General features: G+C 43.4%; 2 protein-coding genes across 2 annotated transcripts; one reads left to right on the top strand and one right to left on the bottom strand.

Annotated features, from left to right (window-relative positions):
• Positions 1-3,724: 3,724 nt before the first annotated feature.
• Positions 3,725-14,699, top strand: phrf1 (PHD and ring finger domains 1). Its single transcript, XM_080504661.1, has 19 exons — positions 3,725-3,787; positions 4,442-4,589; positions 4,700-4,816; positions 5,073-5,248; positions 5,373-5,456; positions 5,550-5,683; positions 5,784-5,875; positions 6,043-6,224; positions 7,441-7,573; positions 7,915-8,039; positions 8,162-8,343; positions 8,751-8,873; positions 9,384-9,535; positions 9,627-11,490; positions 11,586-12,748; positions 12,836-12,912; positions 13,414-13,563; positions 13,656-13,787; positions 13,948-14,699. Exons 2-19 carry the CDS (start codon positions 4,502-4,504, stop codon positions 14,110-14,112), a joined length of 5,139 nt encoding a protein of 1,712 aa, XP_080360787.1. The 5' UTR covers positions 3,725-3,787; positions 4,442-4,501; the 3' UTR covers positions 14,113-14,699.
• Positions 14,700-16,025: 1,326 nt separating this feature from the next.
• On the bottom strand, positions 16,026-20,475 carry irf7 (interferon regulatory factor 7). Its single transcript, XM_080504669.1, has 10 exons — positions 20,396-20,475; positions 19,652-19,802; positions 18,828-18,996; positions 18,638-18,738; positions 18,460-18,511; positions 18,231-18,347; positions 17,909-18,096; positions 17,298-17,499; positions 17,061-17,176; positions 16,026-16,957 (listed from the first exon to the last, which is right to left on the bottom strand). The coding sequence occupies exons 1-10, from the start codon at positions 20,401-20,403 to the stop codon at positions 16,778-16,780; spliced, it is 1,284 nt and encodes a 427-aa protein (XP_080360795.1). The 5' UTR covers positions 20,404-20,475; the 3' UTR covers positions 16,026-16,777.
• Positions 20,476-21,179: the final 704 nt, after the last annotated feature.

A 21,179-nucleotide genomic window follows, 5' to 3' on the forward strand; every position in this document is an offset into this window, starting at 1 on the left:
TTTATTTTTTTTAGAACCTCTTTAAGAACCCCTGGAGGCCCCCTGACCTCAAATCAGTACCCGGCCAGCCTGAAAATAATCTAAACCACACAGATGAAATAGAAGCTGAAGAAAAACACTCACCAGCAGTTTCAGTTGGTGGTATTACTGAGGTTATCTCCACAAGAGGCAGTGTAATAACCATTAGTCCTATTTAAGGGAGGGTGAGAACATAGCAGGAAGTACAGTACAGTACAGTACACATGGAGACCACTGGGAGGGCGTCCATGTAAAGCAGGCCTGTCCCAGAAGTGTAGATAAAGGTGCTGTCTGGTCCGGCTAGGACCGGTCTTTGGATGAACCAAAATAGAGAGGTATTCCCAAAACCAGGTTAGCCGCTGTCACACGCACAGTGGAACTGGCAACTGGCACAATGTGCGTTAGTCAGTGGCTTACCTGCTCTTAGATATCACACATTTTAATGTGAAGCCTTAAAGCGCACACACTCTGGAGAGTAAGACAAATAAACACAGTGTCATCAAACAGCAGTTATTACAAACAGTCATCATAAAACGGGCGCGTGTGATTTCTATTATGCAGGCCTACGTTACTAAGATTGCACTTTATGACATTTTTTTTTCCTAAAAGATACGAAATTTAAATGTGTCCAATAATATTTTGTGGCCTCAACACAGCAAAAGAAAATCCGCTATAGAAAGAAAAATCACAGTTGACATTCTGTCTACCATAAATAAGGCGACCTCAATTTATTATAGCACTTTCCATTATGAGCGGGACACAAAAAGTTTCGAAATAAACCGTGATTACAATTTCAAATATGACAATCGTAAAGAAACTTTGAACAAAAAAAAGACATTTACTGAGATATATCTGTCCTATTTACCGCACCATAAAGACAGAATAAAGAATAGTGGCGGATAATGGGAGCTACTTACCAGTTCCAAGTTTTCTTTGGAAATATCTTTTTAAAGAAAGAAATACATTTACACACACAGGTCCGGTTCTAGCAAATATCCTAACACTGTAATTGTTTGGGGGTTTTTTCCTCCAAAAAGCAATCTCGGTGCATGACTAAAGTTGGGTGCATTTAGGAACATAGTGTAGCCTACACCGACGCAGAAGTTCATTTCACTTGCACTGCCCCTACCCTGCCCACTCCCCTGCATCTGCAACCCGACCTGGTTATGCAAATCACACACGAACCGGCATCCCGCAAAGCCAATCAAAACTCGCCGTTGAGCTGCGCGCCCCGCCTTCTGGAGAGGTTTAGCCAATGAACATCTGAGAAGGGCTGGCCTACGAGACGAGCAAGTTTGCATGATTTGTAGAGTTATAGTTGGGGTGCGGCGCGTTCAGTTTTGCACGTCGTACATTAGGAATGAACCATTATCTTGTTCACAGTTTCCTGTCCCGGACGATTATTTATTACAAACATAAACGCGACACGGGTTCCTTTGCCCTTAAATAGACGGCGCGTAATGCGGCAGCTGTCGTTGGAGGCGTCGCGGGGGCGCTTTGTGCGCACTTTAACAAAGAGCGCGTCTACCCCTCCGGAGCGAAGTGGTTGAACTCGGCTTTACTTGTGTACAGTGTTGCCATGAGCGGAGTGTGGCTGTGCACGTACCAAGGATGCTGCATGACGGTCTGATCTGATGAGGAGGAGGAGGCGGAGGAAGACCACGATCAACCCTCAATTATTTACAGAGGACTCCCTGACATCGTGTACAAATTGCATAACGCATCAGTGTAAATCCACCATTAAAAAAAAATCAATTACCAGCCTTTGAATTAATTAAACAACAGCACATTTTTTTAATTAAGTTGTTGTAATTAACAATGCAGGGAATGGATTTGTCAAGGTTGTCTGTTTTTTTTTTTTTTTTTAATCTCCACATAAACTTCCCCTGACCCCCCTTTCAAACTGTCACCGAGAACACGATGTTCTCCCTCCAGAATATTGTCGACATTTAGTTTTTTTTGTGGTTTTTTTTCAATGTGGGGAAACACATTTTACTTTTGTGGGTTTCCCTCAAAACATTTTGTTTTTTTTGTATGAAGTTTTCCGCTTATCAGTTTTGGATTGTCGGATTATTCCCTGCCAGGATACACATAACCCCATGACATGCAGCAGCAAATCAGGATTACACGTATTACGTAACAGTGGCTTTTTGGAACAGTCCCTCCACTAGAGGGCGACAACGGTTTTTTACAGCCTGCGGGTACAATCCAGAGACTGGGGCTAATTTGTTAAAGTTGGTCTTCTTCCAATCCAAAATATTATGGTTATATCACCATCTCACCCTATCAACGTGTACAAGTAAAACTAAACTACACTAAACTTTATTTTTCTCCCCATGAAGTATCACACAAGTTACAGTGTTAAAATGGGTCAAATTTTGACCTGTAAATATAGATATGGGTTAAAATGGTTCTTGAATTGAGTATATAATATAATTGTACTGTGAGACAAAGATTTCTCAACTGAATCTGTTTCATTCACGAAATTGTGTCAAATAATAGCACTGGGCACACCTGCTGTCTTCACATCAGTTGGAATGATATGTGTGCACATTCACCGACTGAAACTTAACTGTATAATGTTACGCTTAACACGTTTATAATAAGGCTGACAGTATGGGTCTCCACAGATCTCATGTTTGGTCAGAGTTAATAAATAGTTAGCTTTATATTTTTGCAACTATGTTGCTATTTTATCTTTGTGGTCACCTTATCATATGTTGTATGACAGGTCGGTGATTGAAGACACACTACTGCACACTATTTTCAAAAATATTCAAGAATTTCCCGAACAGCTGCCCATTTCTTTTGATGGGGAAGGGATTTCATTTATTGTTGCTTCATGAATGTTTAATTGTTTTGAAATAACAAAGTCTCAGTTTGACATTGTCACTCAGTGAGTGCAGAGGTCTGCAACCCTTATCACCAAAAGACCTATTTATTCCAACATGTCTGTAGCCATAAAACATTTTGAACCTTTAAAATGAGGAAAACAAAACTAATTGAACTATATGTATAGTTTTAGTTAGAGGCAGCATGCAAGAATCTAGAAGAAACAATTGGGTGTGCAAATGTGTTTATCTCAATATAATTTCAGGCCCACCAGCTACCCCTGATTAAGGCCAAGTAGCTCATCCCCTTAATTCATGTTCACTGGCTCTTCTAAACTCGCCCTTTGTGCCCTGTCTCAGCGCTGTCTGCAGACCTTCTCTGCTCACCATCTCCCACACCCATGCAGGCACGTCCCTTTGCAGACAGGTGCTTCAGTGTAACAGCCCCCACCACCACCTGTTCATGTGAGCCTGTAAACTCAGTCAACTCTTCAAAGTCCCACCTACTCAGACCCATTCTCTCTTTATGTAACCAATGCTTGGGTGTCATGTACTGTATTCTTTGTTAAGGTGTGTGCACTTGGGTTGGTAAACAATTGCAAAAAAAAACCATATAGTTTAATGGACAAGCTAAATTTTATTTTAGGAAATTGGTGAACTTGACAATGGCATGTCCAGGCTTACTTGGTGATTTCATTTTTAAACTCTCCTGCATTCTTTTAGAGTTGCATCCAATCACTACATTTCCACGGCAGCTCGTGGTCTTGTCGCTCGTGCTCTGAACCCTGGAACAAGGGATCACTGTCTCTTTAAGAGCGCCGCTGCTGGACTCCGTGCGCTGCACGCGGCCTGTTCAGTCCGCAGCCAGCCGGTGGTGTCACTCAACAACGGTGGAGACTTCAAATCACTCAAAACATACCCCCACACTATTGAAGAGGGTAGGTTTGCAACCACTATTAAACGCCCACGGTGTACATTGTAGTCGTCTGGATTAAACAGGAGGTGTGTTTTAATGTCACTCAGGCACTGGTATTACATTAGAGGTTAAAAACCAGCTAATTTTAGCGATCCCGGGGCTAGCAAACACGCTGAACTGAAGCTAACGTCCATAGCGAGCGTCATTTGTCAAGAGAAGGTGGTTACTGGATAGCTTCCTTTCTTAATCAGACTCTGGAAATCCAGTGTTGATGTCTCAGTCTGCATGTCATTGCTATTATACGTCAGGAAAGGAGGAAGCGGTGGTCTGCAGCCGTGTTTTGCTCTTTGTTTACATGTAGCTTTGCAGCAGTCTGTTAGCTAGCAAGTGCAAGACAATTTAGCAGGCTGTGAAACATTGGATTTATCAAGGTTGAAAGTGTGTAAACTTGCTGGTCTTCGCGTTTCCTCATGTGTTAATTCGTTTGTAGTTATAACTGTTTCCTTCAACTCGCTTGTTTGATGATCTTTTTCTGTTTATTGTGGTATTCAATGGATAGACGTTATAGCTGACTCCTTAAATTCTCCTCAACAAATAATAACAAAGGGTTTTAACATCATGTATTTCGAATTAATCAAATGAGTTTTCAGATTTGAATCCTGATTTGTGTTTGCAGTGTCGTTGTGGATATAAGCACCCCAGAGAAGTTGAAGTCTTGCAGTTCTGATGACCAGCCATGGATGAAGACGACAGCCAGGATGAGCTGATCAATCGCAGCAAGTCTCAAAACAAAGGGAAAAGAGCTGCAGTGTGGGCCATCTCAGGTACCTTGTTTTGCATTGTGACACTCAACTCACTCATGAATGACTTAGGTGTTTCACCAAACTTCGTTCACTGCCATAAGAGAACTGTATTTTTAAATGTTTCCTCGCAGATGACTCGGATGACTTTGAGGAGTCAGAGGAGGGAGAATCTGACAGTGGTGAAGAAGAAGGGGAAGATCACGTGAATGGAGATGATGATGAGGAGGAGGAGGAGGAAGAGGAGGATGGTAAAAAGGACTCATAAATATCTGCTATGATATAAAATGTTGCTTCTGTACTGTTTTAAGAAATTAATTTTTTCATATCTTTTTTTACTGATTCAACATTCAGCATTTGATGTGTAGTTGAATAAGAAACGGTTCACTTCTGGGAAAACAGATCCGCAATGGCCACACAGACTTTTTGCATACTACTTTGTCATACAGAAACATGCACCGTTTTTGCCTATGTGAACAATGGATTTTTACCATCTTTCTTGATCAGATGAGGAAGAAGATGGAGCTGTCGGAGGGCCCTCCGCTGACTTTGAAGTGTTGAGCTCAGATGAGGATGCAGACAAGTGTCCCATCTGCCTGAACTCATTCAGCAGCCAGCCTGTCGCTACGCCGGAGAGCTGTGAGCACTACTTCTGTTTTGACTGCATCCTCGAATGGGCCAAGGTGGGTCTGACTTAATCCGTCACATTTTTCCAAGGCTCTCATGTTTTTGTGCATTTATTCAGTTTGGTTTTTATGCAGCTGTGCAGGAGGGATTAAGTGTTACTGTTTTTTGTTCTTCATATAGAATGCCAACTCGTGTCCTGTAGACCGCATTGCCTTCAACAGCATATACCTAAGAAAATGTTATGGAGGAAAAGTGAAAAAAATGGTGAGTGTATTGATTAACCTAAATAATCAAATCGTCATTGTGCCACTGTCTTTCTTCTGCAATCATATTTTATTGTGTGGTTTCGTTACTCAGATAACGGTGCAAAAGCCTGTGAAAGAAGGTCAAGAGGAAACGGTAGATGTGACCCTGGAGCAGACAAACTGTGAGGTGTGTGGCGGCAGCGACCGAGAGGACCGGCTTTTGCTCTGCGATGGTTGTGATGCAGGGTGAGATTGGTGTTGTTCAACTTTATCATTTCTATGAATTATTGTCCGTATCATCATTCTTTTAATATGACTTGCTAATTAGGCCTCTTTGGTTTCACAGGTATCACATGGAGTGCCTCACACCTCCTCTTAACTCTGTTCCAGTAGAGGAATGGTTCTGTCCTGAATGTCAAGCCAACAACCTTCATTTAAGTATGCGTATACCGCCTCTCTCCGAAATATTGAAATTCAGACAAACTAAGCCAAGAATACACACAACAACACCTATTATATATGTATGTTGTTTTTTCTTATTTGGTTTTGTTTTTTTACAAGTGGACATAATTGAACATTTATAGATGTAAACGTTGTTGCCCTAGGAGATTCTGCAGAAGAGCTCAGTGATTCAGAGACCCTACCTTCCACCACTCGTCCGGCCACCAGCCGATCCCAACCCAGGGCTGCAGGTCCCACCAGGGCCATCGCCCGCACCCAGCAGAGCGAGAGGGTCCGAGCTAATGTCAACCGACATCGCATCACTCAGGCACGCACATCGTCGCAGGTTTGGCATGAGGCGTGATGCTTCTGTTATGGCTTTGTTCTTCTCCGTCACTCACACAGCGTATGTGCAATGTTGCATTTTGTTGAAACGTTAACTAACACCCAACAGACTTTGTTGTTGTAAGAATCACTGTATCGGTGACATCAAGACTGATGACATTAATGACTGCCAACATTATTGTTGAGGAGCAAACATTCTTAGTTAGGCCGCGAGGACGTCCCGGGTTCAATTCCCGGTCGGCTGCTCCGACCATCTGGGCCGAAGTATGTCGGTGTCGCACAGCCGTGTGCTGCGCATGCACGTTCCACTATCAGTCATATTTTGATTATGTTTAGCATGTAGCCTCGCTACTGTATGAGCCCCGCAACTCGTTATCACGTCAGACGGCGGCTTTACGTGATGCACCTGAACGCATCAGCTCCTGCCGTTAAAACTGGACCAACATGGCAGCTCAGACACAAACTTTCAGTTCAGCGAAATGCATTTCTGAAAACATTTGAAGCAAGAAATAAGCTGTGCCATTGAACAGATAAAACGCTGCTTCACAGATGTGTGCCTGCTGTGAGGAGGTGTGGCCTGCGAGTTCGACAGCTTCTTCTAGGAGTATGAACTGGCAGACATCACAGCCCAACTTCTTGTTCTTATGGAAGTATGTGGGGGCCTTTAATAGTGGGCCAGCCAATAAGGACAAAAGAAAGGGAGTCACCATTGTCCAGCCCAATGGGGCCGGCACAACATGGTTCTCTCTTCTATCCTAACACAAACCAACTAAACTAAACAAGAGAAAATAAGGCCATTAATGCTAAATGATCAGATCCCCCAGAAAAACAGAGGGGGATACATGAGTTCCCACACAATCGCTGCTTGAGCTCTGCTGCTGCTGGTCCCAGATTGAGGGAAGAGAGATTGAGCTGCAGCCTCCGCCCCCTCTTGACCGTTAGTCTAATCGCTGAGCAGCCACACCTGTTGAAAAGGAGACACAGAGCGGAATAAAAGTTCAAGCTGATCAGCAAGAGGAATGACAAGTAACAGTGCTACATCATCTAAATTATGGCCAATAATTCCGGAAAAGAAGCCTTGCTGTTTGACATCTGTGGTGAATAGAATGTTTTGCTTTTTTTTTTTTGTTGTTAAGTAGCACATTTGAGAGTTGTCTTTGCACAATCAAAGTTTGTTTATGCAAATCATTGGGCTAATGCAAGCCATTTCTCCTCAGTTGGCTCCCACATATCTGATACAGTCAACCTGGCTGGATGAAACTATTAATGCAGTGGTGGCCGGCCTCAACACGGCGGTTTATGTACGAGACGTCACGCCTCGGGTCCCATCCGGCCGCAGACGCAAGACTGGTAAGAGATGACACAGTGGAGTGGTTCAGAAAGTTGGAAAATTGGGTTGTATGAGCATTAGTGCCTGCACAGAGCAAGGTCATTTAATTTTTTCTAGTACCATTCAGACACAAGGTCAGACACGGTGCTTTACAGGGAAATGAAAAAAAAATATTAAAGCAGTTCAATTAGGAATCTTAATTTAAGCGTTTCTTTATGGACGTTGCAATGAAGGCAGATATTTCCTGCCTTCTGCTTGAAAGAGTCTGGAGATATAGTGGGAGGGTCGGTGTCAAAGTTGCTCCAGAACCTAAAAAGTAAAGTGTATACGGAAGAATTGACCCGTAATTCTCTTTAAACAGTAAAGCGAAGAAAGGTGAGGAGTAAGAAGACGTCTTCTGCTCAAGGTAAAAAAGGTAAAGCGGCGAGCACAGGAGTGAGGAGGAGGAAACGGAGAGTACGGAGGACGAAGCTAAAGCGAAAGAAGGTAAGCACTGAGAGGGAACCGTTCACTTTGAAAACATTCACTGCCTGTCAACTCGTGGTTTATTTTCTAGTTCTCACCCATTTTTCTTTAACCCCTTTGTTTCCCACTGGCTAATCAAAAAGAATGCCACTCCCCGAAGCCGCATTGCCAGTAACCTTGGCATTGCAAAGGATAAGAAGGGCTCATCACTTCCTACCGTTTACCGACCGTCGGAGCATACTCTTAGCAACATGCGTGCTGACATAGGCGCTGCATCCCTCTCCATCTATGGAGATCCATTTGACCTGGATCCTTTTACAGATCGGTAAGCCAGCTTCTCTTCTGACATGCCTAAATCCCTCAATGCGGTCAACTTACTATATGTTTTCGAATAAGCGCCCTTCATCAGATTTCATTGATGGTCCACAAAACAAATGCGGAATGTTACTGACTGCCGAATTATGTTCGATTGCATTGTTTCCACCAAATTCAATTGTTTCCTTTATAATCTGGATCATTTTTTTTCAAAAACTATTTTACCATTGCGGTATTTTAAAATCCGAAAGCTCAAGTTGAAAAGAACCTGAATCATAGCTCACTTGGTGTTGTGTGTGTGTGTACAATTTGTGGCTTTTACATGTTTCAAAGTGCTGATATGCATGTTATATGTGGTTAACGTCATCAGTATCTACTGTATAACTTTTTTTCTTTCGACTAATGGGATTTCACCAGTGAGGATGAGGAAGAGGAGGCCCACGTCACGTCTCTGTTAGAGGCCAAGAGACGAGGAATCTCTCGCTCGGCGCTCCGCTCCCACCAACCTGTGGCTCGACCGGTCACCACAAGCCTCTCCAGGTAACACCCACTTGCACACAATAGTTTGAATTGCTACACGACAATGACCCTTCTTATAAGATATAACCAAATTTTATAAGACTAAAAAGTTTTGAAGGCTAAAACATGAATTCTTTTTTTTTAAACATTTTAAAAAATATTTAAAAAAATGTGAACCTGACATGCACACATGCTTAACAGTGCAACTTCGGGGACATTTCCCCTAGACATGCAGTTTCATATATTGCGTCCAGTCTCCAATGGGGTCAGTCGGAAGACCCTGCGCCTCGCTGGCTTTACTCTGTCGTCACTGTCACGTCGCTCCTCCCAGAGCTCGTCGTCTTCACTGCCATTCAAATCTTTTCAAATTCCGCATTTCAAATGGCCGTCTATCCAGTCATAAAATGAACGAACATCCAGTTGGTATGTTTTGCTTGCCAGCTTATTCGGGCTGGTCTAGCCCCACATGTACAGAATATCCCATAGACGCTCCAGAAAATTAATTAAAGGTTTTCTCTGCTGTCCCCGAAGGGGTATGGGTGTCCCCCAGTCTGGGGGCATGGTGGAAGCAGCGCCTGTGCCTGATCTGCTGGGCAGCATCCTATCGGGGCAGAGCATGCTCCTGATGGACAGCTCTGATGTCGTCATCAACCGAGACGGATCCCTTAAAACTACAAAACCAGGTAAGTGTGTGAGACGTTTAAGAAATAGTTTTAACGGTTGTAGGGAAACTACCTCAGTGCGCTCAAAATATCCAACTTCTAAAACTTGTAGATGCCAGCACCCTCATCAGTCCTGTGTCATCGCCGAACCTAGGAGAGAGCTCTTTGTCTCGCCACCACAATGGAGCGTTGCCAGGACCCTCGAGTAGCGCGATGAACAGAGATCTAACCCCGAGCTCGTCTCGCTCGCCGCCCTTTATGGCCTCCCCACCCAGCCACACTCTGACAACTCCTCATTCTGATGTACCTCTCAGAAGGCATCCGAGTTTGCTGCCACCCCATTCAGTCAGACCCAGCACTTCTCCTGTTCACCGAGGAACCAATGGAGTTGGAGCCTCAAGAGAAATTGCCTCCTCAGCCGTCCATCCTACCCCGGACCTCAGCAGCAAGAGCAAAGGAATGGCTCAGCCACAATCTCAGTCTAAAAAGGCGCCTACGAAGCCCATGTGGGTCGACGTGTCGGTGCTTCCAAGGATCCCCAAAATAAAAAGAGACAATCGCAGTGCCACACCTGAAAGCACTAGTCAAAGGGGCATTAGTGACGGGAGTGGCAGGGGAAATGGTGGTAATTCTTCTGTTGGCAATAGGTATGACATGCATGAAATGGGCACAAACAACTTTTCTGGAGACAAAGGAAGGCAGCAAAGTGTCGACCAGCAAAAGAGCCAAGTTGACGGTCAGGCCCAGAGGCCCAGATCTGATGGAGCAAGCTCATCATCATCATCATCATCCTTCTCCAACTCGTTCTCTTCTGCCTCCTCGTCTACTGGCTACCCTGGCAACCAGTCGCGGTATTCCTCAATGCCCTCATCTTCATCTTCAGTGAGTTTCCGCATCAACTCCAGCGGGAACTCGTGGCATTCGAGGCGGCTAAGCGTTGCGTCATCCTCGTCCAGTGGAGACACGAGTCAGGGGAACTGCAGAGAAAAAGAAGACAAAGCCAAAAAGAGGCAGTTGCGCCGGGATAAACAAATGCTGCTGGCATCGCATACGACTGTCAGTCTGGAGCAAGAAGCTGATGCATATGATCCCTTTAACCCGACTTTGTCAGATTCTAGCAGCTCAGACAATGAGGCAGAGCGCACAAGTCTGACTAGCAGCTCGCAACGTGCTTCATATGAGCGCAAGCCTCCTAATTTTGGAAACATTGAGGCCACGGTTAAAGAGGAAAACAGGTTACGGATTAAAACCGAAACTCAGCCAATTGAAGTATCACAGGAACAATCAACGTCAACTCAGACAGCTGTACCAGAGGGTGTTGGATGCTCAGAGGAAAAAGATTCGGCGATATTAAACATAAAGACAGAAAAACCAGCAATAGCACTTAAAATTAAGATTAAGAAAGAGCCAGGGTTAGATGATGAAGAAGATTCTGAAAGGTGCGAGAGCGTAAATAGTTGTATAAATTTAGACTCCGACAATACGCCACCCGCTCATCACAGCTTGGTAAGAACCGTGAGACGCATTAAAGAAGAGGACAGTGGACAAAGCTCTGCAACTCACAACAGCTCTGTCCCGAACAATAAGGATGAACCGTTGGCTTCCACCTCAGCAACCAACAAAAAGATTCTAAAGGAAGAAACTAATTCAGATTCTACACCCACTTTAAAGTCCCCGTTAAGAGATTCACGCCAGAAGAAGAGACCCTCCAAACCTTTGAAGGAGCAGTGCTCCAGCAGTTCCGAGACAGACCGGAGCAGGAGAGGGGATCACCATACCTCGGGACGGGGACGCATGCCCGAAGAAAGGGACGGGGACAGAGAAAGAAGTTCTAGGCAGTCGCCATCTGGGGAGAGGAGGAGGGCACGTTCAACCAGCTCGGACAGCTCTCAGCCCGGTTCCTCTGACCAGGCGCAGAGGAAAAGACGGCGGTCCCGTTCACGATCCAAAGACAAACCTCGGAGGAGACGATCCAGGTAAAAAAAAAAAGGAGAGTTTGTTTACTGCACTCCCTGCTAACACTGCAGTGGTCGTATATTTAACTAACGCCAATTAATTTTCTTAATTTTAGATCAGCTTCCAGCTCCAGCAGCAGAGAGCGTTCACGGAGGAAGAAACACGGGCAACACAACAAGGACAGGGACGACGGCAGAAAGAAAGACCACGAGAGAAGACGACCGTCAAAGGACAGGAGACGCAGTCGTTCTCGCTCCAAATCCCAATCGAAGTCACGTTCTCGTTCCCGAAGCACATCTCGATCAAAGGACCGTAAGCGCTCTCGCTCAAAATCACGGTCCAGATCCAGGGAGAGGAGGAAAGATCATGTGAAGCAGCAACGTTCATCTCATTCTTCTAGAGACAAAGTGGAATCTCAATCTAAAGACAGGAAGAGACCAAGGTCTAGATCCAGCTCAAGAGAGCGAAGGAAAAATGAAGGGTCAGCCAAAGGCTCACAGAAAAATTCAGGGTCAATTGTATCATCCTCCAAAAACACGAAGCAGTCCCAGGATAAGAAAAAAGCGAAGGATGTTACACAGAGCTCCATTCAAGAGAAGAGAGCTCCTCAAGTTAAACAGGAGTCACACTCCTGTGCTTCTACATCTAAAGTCAAAAAGGAAGAAAAAGATGTGGTCACTGAGAGCCAAAGAACATATCTAACAAAAGAAATTAAACTCAGAAAAGAAATTAAAAAAGAGAAGCTATCATATGTTGATATGTTTGAAGAGTCTTCATCTATTAAACCAATCAAGAAAGAAGAAACTGACGTGCCTCTTTCGACAGTTCACGTCGACGGGGAAACGCAAACCTCCAACAAGACAGAGTTTTGTGAACAGCCTATAATGAAATGTGAGCCAGATACCCCAGAATTAGTCCAGGTACCCCCTGTAACACCGCCTTCCACCCTGACGCGTCCTGCTGTAAAAACTGAAGGGTCTGTTCCACTGTCACTGACCTCCACGACGCGACAAACCCCTGCTGGATCAACTGTGCCTGACAAACCAGAAGCTCCGCAAACCTCCGACTCGGAAGAGGACTTCAATGTCGACGTGATGCTCGACAGCCTGGATTATGTGAAGTCCGAGCCGCCGGAGGGAAGCGGGACAGCCGTCAAGCTGGAGAAAGAGGGGCCGCCGGTGTCTACTTTAGCGGGAACTAAAACCAAGACTCAAGTAAAGCGGGTTACCTGGAACATACAGGAGCCAGAGGGGCCTCAACCGGAGAAATCCGCCAGCAGTAAGTGTTTTCACAGCAACATTTTACTAGGTTTTGTAACCTCCGTATATCGGCGTCCTATTTAATTGATTTGCTTTCCTCACACAGAACTTGCGTTGTACAAGTTGAAGCTGAAGCAAGAAGGAGCTCGCAGACCGTCTTTAGCGGCGCAGGCATCCAGTCAGGTAGGGGCCAGTCTTTTGTCTACACTACAGTTAAATAAGCAAGTGTTTCAGAGCATGTAATGCCTGAAATGACCAATGGGCGGCAGTGTTCATCTGTAAGTGACTTGTGTGGAGTCACATGGCAGAAACTAAAACTGATACTGAGGCATTTACTGGGTAAATGAAAGTGAAACTGTCCCTGAACTATTGAACTGAGTCCCTGTAAGACATCTCAAAATATAATGTCAAAGTTCATGCAAACTGGCAAAAAGTCGTTTGATCTTCTTTATCTATCGTAGATTAATAAGTATTACATATTGTGAATAGAAAAAATCACCTTAAGTACCAAATTCTTATGTCCTTGTACAGTCTGAAATGTTCCAATGTGTTGAAGCTCCAGAATATTGAAATTCCCACATTAATATGATCTAAATTGCAGAATTGCTCCAGTGTTTGTCTTTCATCAATATTTTGGTTTTGCAGTATTGACAGATGCTCCATTCTCTTCTTTACCTCTCTCAGGACATTTCTGGAACAGTTGCGGACCCCTCCAAGAAAGGGGCTGTTGGCCCACCCTCTACCTCTTCTCACTCTGATGGCCTCCACCCTGAAGCGTTGCCAGCCTCCGGACAGGCGGAAGGCGATGAAGGAGATCTGTCGAGGAAAGACAAGGTGATTTGTGTTTTAGTTTCGCAACGATTGCGTGGAGAAGTCGCCGAGCTGCAGCTCCTTGTTAAAACTTGTATCGTCTTCACTTGTGTTAGCAGTACTTAAAGAAGCTCCACATGCAGGAGAGAGCTGTCGAGGAGGTGAAGCTGGCGATCAAGCCTTTCTACCAGAGAAGGGACATCAACAAGGATGAATACAAGGAGATTCTCCGCAAAGCTGTCCAGAAGGTGTGCTCGAACGTTTACCAAGATACATAAAGTTATTACCGACCTAACGATCAGCACGTCAAACCAGCAATTGATTTCGTCAGTGACTCAGCCATTTTGTCAACGTCTCAATTCATCGCTTTGATATGCAGCTTGTTTATTTTGTTTCCCCCTTTACCAGGTGTGTCACAGCAAGAGTGGCGAAATCAACCCCGTCAAAGTGGGAAATCTGGTTAAGGCGTACGTGGACAAATATAAACATGCTCGGAAACATCGGAAAGATGACGATTCGGGGAAGGCGGCGGAGGTACAGCCCGAGGCGATGCAAATCTGTGACAGCCCGTGAGGAAGCTGAAACTACAGGCTTAAGACGTCCACAGTCCTGCAGCTGACACTGTTAATTACTTTATAACCCGCCGTACACGCTTAACCACGGTTTGCCCACAGCTTCAAGACGACACGTTTTCGATAATGTCAAGATAACTTGAACATCACCCTGTGGTGTCTTTCGCTCCGACTGTCACTGCCAAGAACTGGGATTTTTGTGTGGTACAGCTCAGAATAACAGACAAACTGACTCTCATGGAGGGAATAATCAGGTAGCTTTCGTCTTGAGCATATCCTCACGAGGACTCTGTGTGATGTGGACTCTTGAGTTTTCCATGGATGTTGTTTTTTTGTTTGTTTACTGGGAGGAAAAGGGTATTTATCAGTGACAACACTCATTTAAAATATGCAGTGGATGCATAATCAGTAATTTATCACCTAAAGGAAAGACACTGTTATGCAATTTTTTGTAGAAATTTATCAGTAGAATTCTGAACAATTTTAGATTTGCCTGTAAATAATATAGATTTGATATATCCAACTGTATGTTCCTTTTCATCTGTGTTGCCTGTGATGAATGACTGACATAAATGTTTGTAATTGAGATTTGCTGGTCTGCGTTTTGTATTTTAAAGCCGGTGTTTCGTGTCTTCCAAAAATCTAATGCGTGTGTCTGATGAGCAGATTTAGTCCAGCAAACTACACGAGGAATTTAGTTCAGTATATTTAAAGGGGAAATAAAGTTTCTCTTCTAAAATAAAGTGTTATTCATCCCCACTGAGTTTTAAAAAACATAGAAATTAAGTTTTTGTGCCAAAAGGGTAAACCTAATAAAGTTGAATAAATTAGACCGTTTTCTTGGGAAGAGTGAGGATTACCATGCCAAATTAGGTAATGCAGATTATACATTGGAGTGATACAAACTTTGTTTATAGCTAGGATTTCACAACATCAGGTCTCGATCGCGATAAGATTAAGGTCCATTTAATGTTCATCTCATAATTTAGTAAAATCCGATAATTGGAAATGTGTCACAATCCTCAGTATCTTCCAAAAAGTAAAAAGATGCTTAAACCCGGGAAAGATCAAGGTGTTTGTGTGTTTACCTTAATCTTACTCTTTCTGTGTTTTGTTCTCGAACACCGATGTTCAAGGAAAATTAAATGCTGCTTGTTAAACTTTTGGTTGTCTTTACTGATTCGTTTGTCAGCGATAAATGTCGTTTCATCGGGTGATTGGACTCGCCCAGCATTTTGCCATCGTGTTCAATCGGGCTTTAATAAAGCCAAGGACTTTTCGTGGAAAGGAATAGGTGCTCGCTGCTGATGTGATCTGAATGTATGTGAATGTGCTTCTTTTTCCTGTATGTACTTGATCAAAGCGATCAGGTGTTTCTATGAGGGAACACAAATGGTAATAAATGACTGAGAACAATAAGCAGGGAAGTCCATTTTTTAAAAACATTTTTCCATATTTGTTCTCACAGGAGGAAATGAAATGAAATCCAGGCTGTGGTCGTCTTTGTGCAGTTTACACGCACTGTTGCTTTGCCTGTACTTCCTGTCATTGTGTTAATGATTCAGGTTTTTTTGAAGGAAAAAAAAAGCATTCCACTTCATTTAAGAGGATTGAGGGATCAAAACGGTCTCCATTGGAAGCTACTAGAGCCATTCAATTTCCTCTACTTCAATTAGTGACTCCAATTCTCATTTAATGTTTACGATCTGGTACTCCAGTAGAAAGGATGACATTGTAGTTGTCATTTCTCTATTTTTATTCTAAATAAGTAGGTTTCTTCTTTTCATTGAATTCAATTTTATTCAAAAAAATTTATTCAAAACAGCTGGAGAATTGTATTTAATTCTAATTATGAAAATAGTCCATCATAGGATCTCTGAATATCAGTTTTAATGAACACAGGCACTGCTGGGAGATAATTCACACATTGACAGTTTATTCAGTATGAAAAGTGCAAGATGTAAAACAGTTCAAAAATGGCTTCAAGGTGTAAACTTGTCTTCACCACACGTACACAATGGCATGGCACAAAAGACAATTCTACCTTTTGCAAGTTTCTTGTATATCTGATCAGTAAGATAAAACATTTTTCTTAACATTTGAGTAGACGTTTATCTGCTGAATGAAAAATATTTACAGAAAGCATGTCTTGGAGTGGAATACATGGGTCAGTAACATCGTAACGTTTCATCTCAATCAAATGTAAATGAGCAGGATTCCATGTAATTTTTTTTTAGATACAATTTGACTTGTTTCTGGACATTTTTTTTTTTTTTTTTTTAACAATATGTTGCTTAACAATAAATAAGGCTACTTTACCAGCTTTTCTAGTTGAAAATACATTCTTGCATGTAACATTTTAAAGTGAACAACATTGATTACGTTTAGCTTCCCCACACAGTGACCAGCACTAGCTTTCTAACACATCGAAGCTTCTTTTCTTCAAACAAAGCAATTAACTCATTTTTATGTAGTGATAAAAAAAAATCTCAGTTTGAGATCAACGTGGGAAAAACAAAGAGGAAAAAGTTTTTGTTTCCAACAAATCATCAGTTGCTTTCTGTTCTTTCCTGGCAGGAGCCTATTGGATTGGTAAATGTGCTACAGAGGCGATGTGGTGCATGATTCCACAGGTAGTTGTTGGAAGTTTCAACATGAAGCAGTGGTTAGAGGAAATGTGTTGTAGCCTGCAGTGGGTCCTCTGCCGACGGCAGGCCGAAGGCAGAGCTGATGAGATCCATGAGGCTGTTGTGTGAGATCTGCAGGCTGACGTTGGCGCTGTGGAGGGAGGACGCTCCCTCCACCTGGGCCATCTCATGAAAGTGTCGACAGATCAGCGGCACCACCTGCAAAAGTGAAGAAGGAGAGGGGTTTTGTAACATTTCAAAATTAGAAAGTAGATAAATAACTTTTTTTTTTTTTTTAAAGAAGCTGAAGCTGGAGTGTTACCTTGACCACAATAAGCTTCTTCTCCAAAGGTTTTCCATCAGGAAACTTCTCTCCAAAGCACATGTTGATGGTGTACTCCGGAGAGCCTCCATTGTTCTCCTTGAACTGTTTCAGCTCTGAAATATTTACAGAATTTATTTCAGAACAGATCGGATATCGGTGTCACGTAAAAGGCGTTGGCAATACAATCCATTCCAATTTAGATTTATAAAAAAGGAGCATAAAAGCCACACCTACCATGCACAAACCTCGGGAAGCTCAGGAGCTCCACCATGGTGTTTTGAGGCAGCTTTGCTGGTTGTGGATGAGCCACAGTGGGATCACTGGTGCTTGCAAACACATGGCATCTGTCCTGCCTGCAGGCATAGATGCCCGTATCTCGTACTTCCAGGAGGAGACCCCTCTGGATGCTACTGAGCAACCGGTTGGTGTAATCAACCTGCGTTAAAGAGGCTGTGATTAGAAATGCATGATGAATTTGGTCACTGTGGAGCTTAAACATTTACTATTTCGCAAATGTGCAAAACTCCTTCGTTGGACTTTAAAAAGCGGCACATACACAGTAAAAAAAACAAAAACGTTTTTATATTCAATCTGATCAAAGTTCCCTTTGCAGGAACAAACTTGGCACTTAGCCTCTTTGAAAGCCAAATTGCTTGCATTGTCTTTGACAGTGAAATTAGCAGACATGCCAGGTGGCAAACCTCTTAACACGCAGGCCGGCTCTGTGTACTTCGCTTTCATTTGTGAACCAAATGTAAAAAAAAAAAATCAGTGATTTGACTTTATTTTTTCTTTGTCTTTAACTTTGATCCAGGTGCAAATATCCCACAGACGCATTGATTTACCTGTTTGTGATCGAGGAGCTCCTCGGCGGAGGGGAAGCAGACAGAATGTGCATTCAACTCCGGGGCCTCGCAGCCATAGTGGAGCTGGAGACGGGCGGCGCTCAGTGTTTGTTTAAGCATTTCCTTTTTTCTGTAGTGGATGGAGATCTCCAGGTCAAGCATGCTGGGCGGCTGAGGTGAACCGAGGACTGTGGAAAAATGGAAGAAGTTCAGAACATCCTATGCGAGAGCCATTCTTTCAAGGGAATAATTTGCATGTATTTGTTCTCACAGAATTGCATTCTAGGGTTTCAAACATTTAATTCTATGTGGTTGTACACACTCCCGTAGTTCGCTGGCTGCTGTGGCAAAAGCTGTGGGTGGTTCTCGGCCATGGCGGGATAGCTTCCAAGAACAGCTGGATCCTGCTGCATGTCATTTTCCATCCATTGCTGCACCTCTGTTTGTCAGTAGAGGTTAAGGAAAGCACACGTGAATCATATCAGTCATAAAACCATGAAAAAAAAAAATCCCTCCAAAACATTCATTTATATGCCGTTATTGCTCTGTACCTTTTGGCTGGTTCCCGATATCCAGCGCCATAAAATTGTTGAGCAGATCACCCTGTTCACAAGGAAAGATGCTAAACTTTCAACAGGCTTGAGAAGGTAGCGAACATCGTAATGCAATTCTCTGCAGTAATAAACCAATTTGCAGAAGCGAAAAAGACATTCTGGGAGTTTGCGGTACCTCACTTCCTGGGGGGAAGTACGCTACAGGAGAGCAGAAGATTTCTTGGATGATATCGGAATCCTCCTGGGAGTCCTGGGTTGGCAGAGTTTCATAGTTGTCTGCACACAAATAAAGCAGGCGAACAATGGTTTGCATTGACACGTACTCACATGCTTACAGGTGTGGTTTAAAGGGACAATCGTCTTACAATTTGTGTTGACGATCTCATATATTTTGTGAGGGTCATCCGAGTGCTTGGAGTTATCTTCGATCATTCTGAATTGCTGAAGGGTGTTCAGAGCACAGCGGAAGTTGGTTTTCCACCGGGCTTTGTCATTGGGGAACTCGTTGATTTTTCCACTTGCTGTGGCCCAGGCCTGTGAACAACATTTAATCATTTAATCTTGTTATTAGTGTAAACCCAACATTTCTCTTGCGATCATGCACGTTTCTACGACGCCACACGTTCTGCTCACACCTGAACTGTCTGCCATCGAAACAGTAGACACACCGTGACTGAATATTAAACATTTCTTTATCGATTGTGATGTTGCGAACTTTACAATAACAGCACATTATAAATCATACTGGACCACACCTTCAGTTTCTATGCTATATATTCAAATACATCATTGATGGACCATTTCCCATCATGCTGGGGAGACTTACTTCAGTGGTTACTTTCTGTGTTTTCTTAAGGAAAAAGTTGTAATTTGTGATTCTGAATGAGCATTACTGTTCTCTTATTCACACAATGCTTTAGCTTTCTCTCAAGTAGAAGTGGACGTGTCACCTGCACAGCAACACTGGTGGATTATTTGACTTTACCAGGAGCTGGCAACTACTGCCAGCACTTCAATGCAGGAATGGCTCAGTTTGGCTTCTTTTCAACTGAAAACAAGGAGGAATATGACCACCTTGGTTTGTAATCAATGTCACAATATAGTAGAAGTTCACTTTGCACCGGATCACACAGTGAGAGATAAAACCAACAGTGCTCTGACAAGTTAAAAAAAAGGCCATCAAACTTACCCGGAAGATTTTACTGTCCTCATCGTTGCAGTCCTTTCTGGAGTTGTGCTTCCAGGGGACTCTGAACTTGTTTTGGGCCACGTACCGCAGGCCGGGGTATTGGCCTGTGGCCACTTGCTCAATGAGCCAGTTGGCAAACTGAGGCTTCGGGCTGCGAGAAAAACATGGCAGATTAGCGTTGCTCTGCTGTGAAACAAAGAAAAGTTTCACAAGAGGACAGAGGGGAAGCACATGACCACAAAGCATCTGCTTTGACGGTGTTATTGTGCTGAAGCAGATCTCAATCATCCACGCTTCCATGGAAAAACAGACCTCAGAGATCAGCTCACCCTCACCCTTTATATCTTTTATAGGGAACTCGCTGCAACACTTGGGAATTGACATTTTCAAGCTATTAAAAAAATATATATATTTTGTATTTTTTATACTTGAATTACTGTCAGTGTAAAGTCAAGACAGAAACAGCATCTATTTCAAAACGCTATTGATTCACCACAGTGAGAGTATCACAATGGTGCATTTGTACACATAACAACCCTAATCGCTGGCAGACCCCATCCAGTCATGGCCAATGATGCAACATCTGACCTGGTGCAACAAAAAAAAACTACAAAAGCAGCACCCTGGGATCTTTTAACCCAGCCATGTTGGGTTTTTTTTTTTGCCAGAATATGTAGAAAAATGTAAAGATCTAACAGTAAAAACTCGGATTGAATACTGGCATAGAGAAAGGAAGAGTCCTACCTTTGCATTTCAGAGGAGTGAGGGAATCGCTGTCAGAGCTGCAGGACTGGTTTGAACTCACCACCTTCCCAGCATTTAAAGGACCCGGTGACATCATGTGAGTCTCCCGCCTCCCTCCCTCCCCTCTGTGGGAGGGCGCACCTCCACCGGAGTGACGAAGGACGCCCGATTGATACTCGGATATCGAGGAGCTCACGCGTCGTCAACAGGGCGGGAGAGACTCCCTCTGCGCACCGGAAACCCGGGGGCGGGTGAAAGACTGGAGTCACACACACCGAGGGAGACAGGCGAGAAAGGGAAAGTTAGGTGCTTATTTTCATCTCTTCTCTTTCATCATCTGAAAAAAAAAAAAAGTTTAGTCTTTCTGCCCCCCTGAGAGTTTGTAGTTAAACTAATCCTCGCCAAATAGAAACGTTCATTTTCACTATAAATCTGGTTCAGAGTGTCACAGTGGCGTTTAAAATTATTTTCGTGCTTTAAAAAGAAAACAAAACAATCAAACAAAACGTTATCCAGCAAAATAGCCAGACAGATCCGTGGAGATATGCCTTAGTCTTTGCTCCTCTCTGGGTTCTTTCTTATTTTATTCACGTGGCGATCTACAAATGACACAATACTGTTTGTTTTACGTGCAGTGGAACAGAAACCCCAGTTTGTTTGTTTTTCCCTTTTAGATTGACAACTTTTCATTGCGTGGGAATGTCCAGTTTCTCTCTCCTGTTTTGTGTTTAATTAAAAATAGGCCAAGCAGATAAATGACTATGACAAATGCACTGGTTTGTAT

The sequence above is a fragment of the Blennius ocellaris genome (genome assembly GCF_963422515.1).
Source record: "Blennius ocellaris genome assembly, chromosome: 11".
Lineage (NCBI taxonomy): Eukaryota > Metazoa > Chordata > Actinopteri > Blenniiformes > Blenniidae > Blennius > Blennius ocellaris.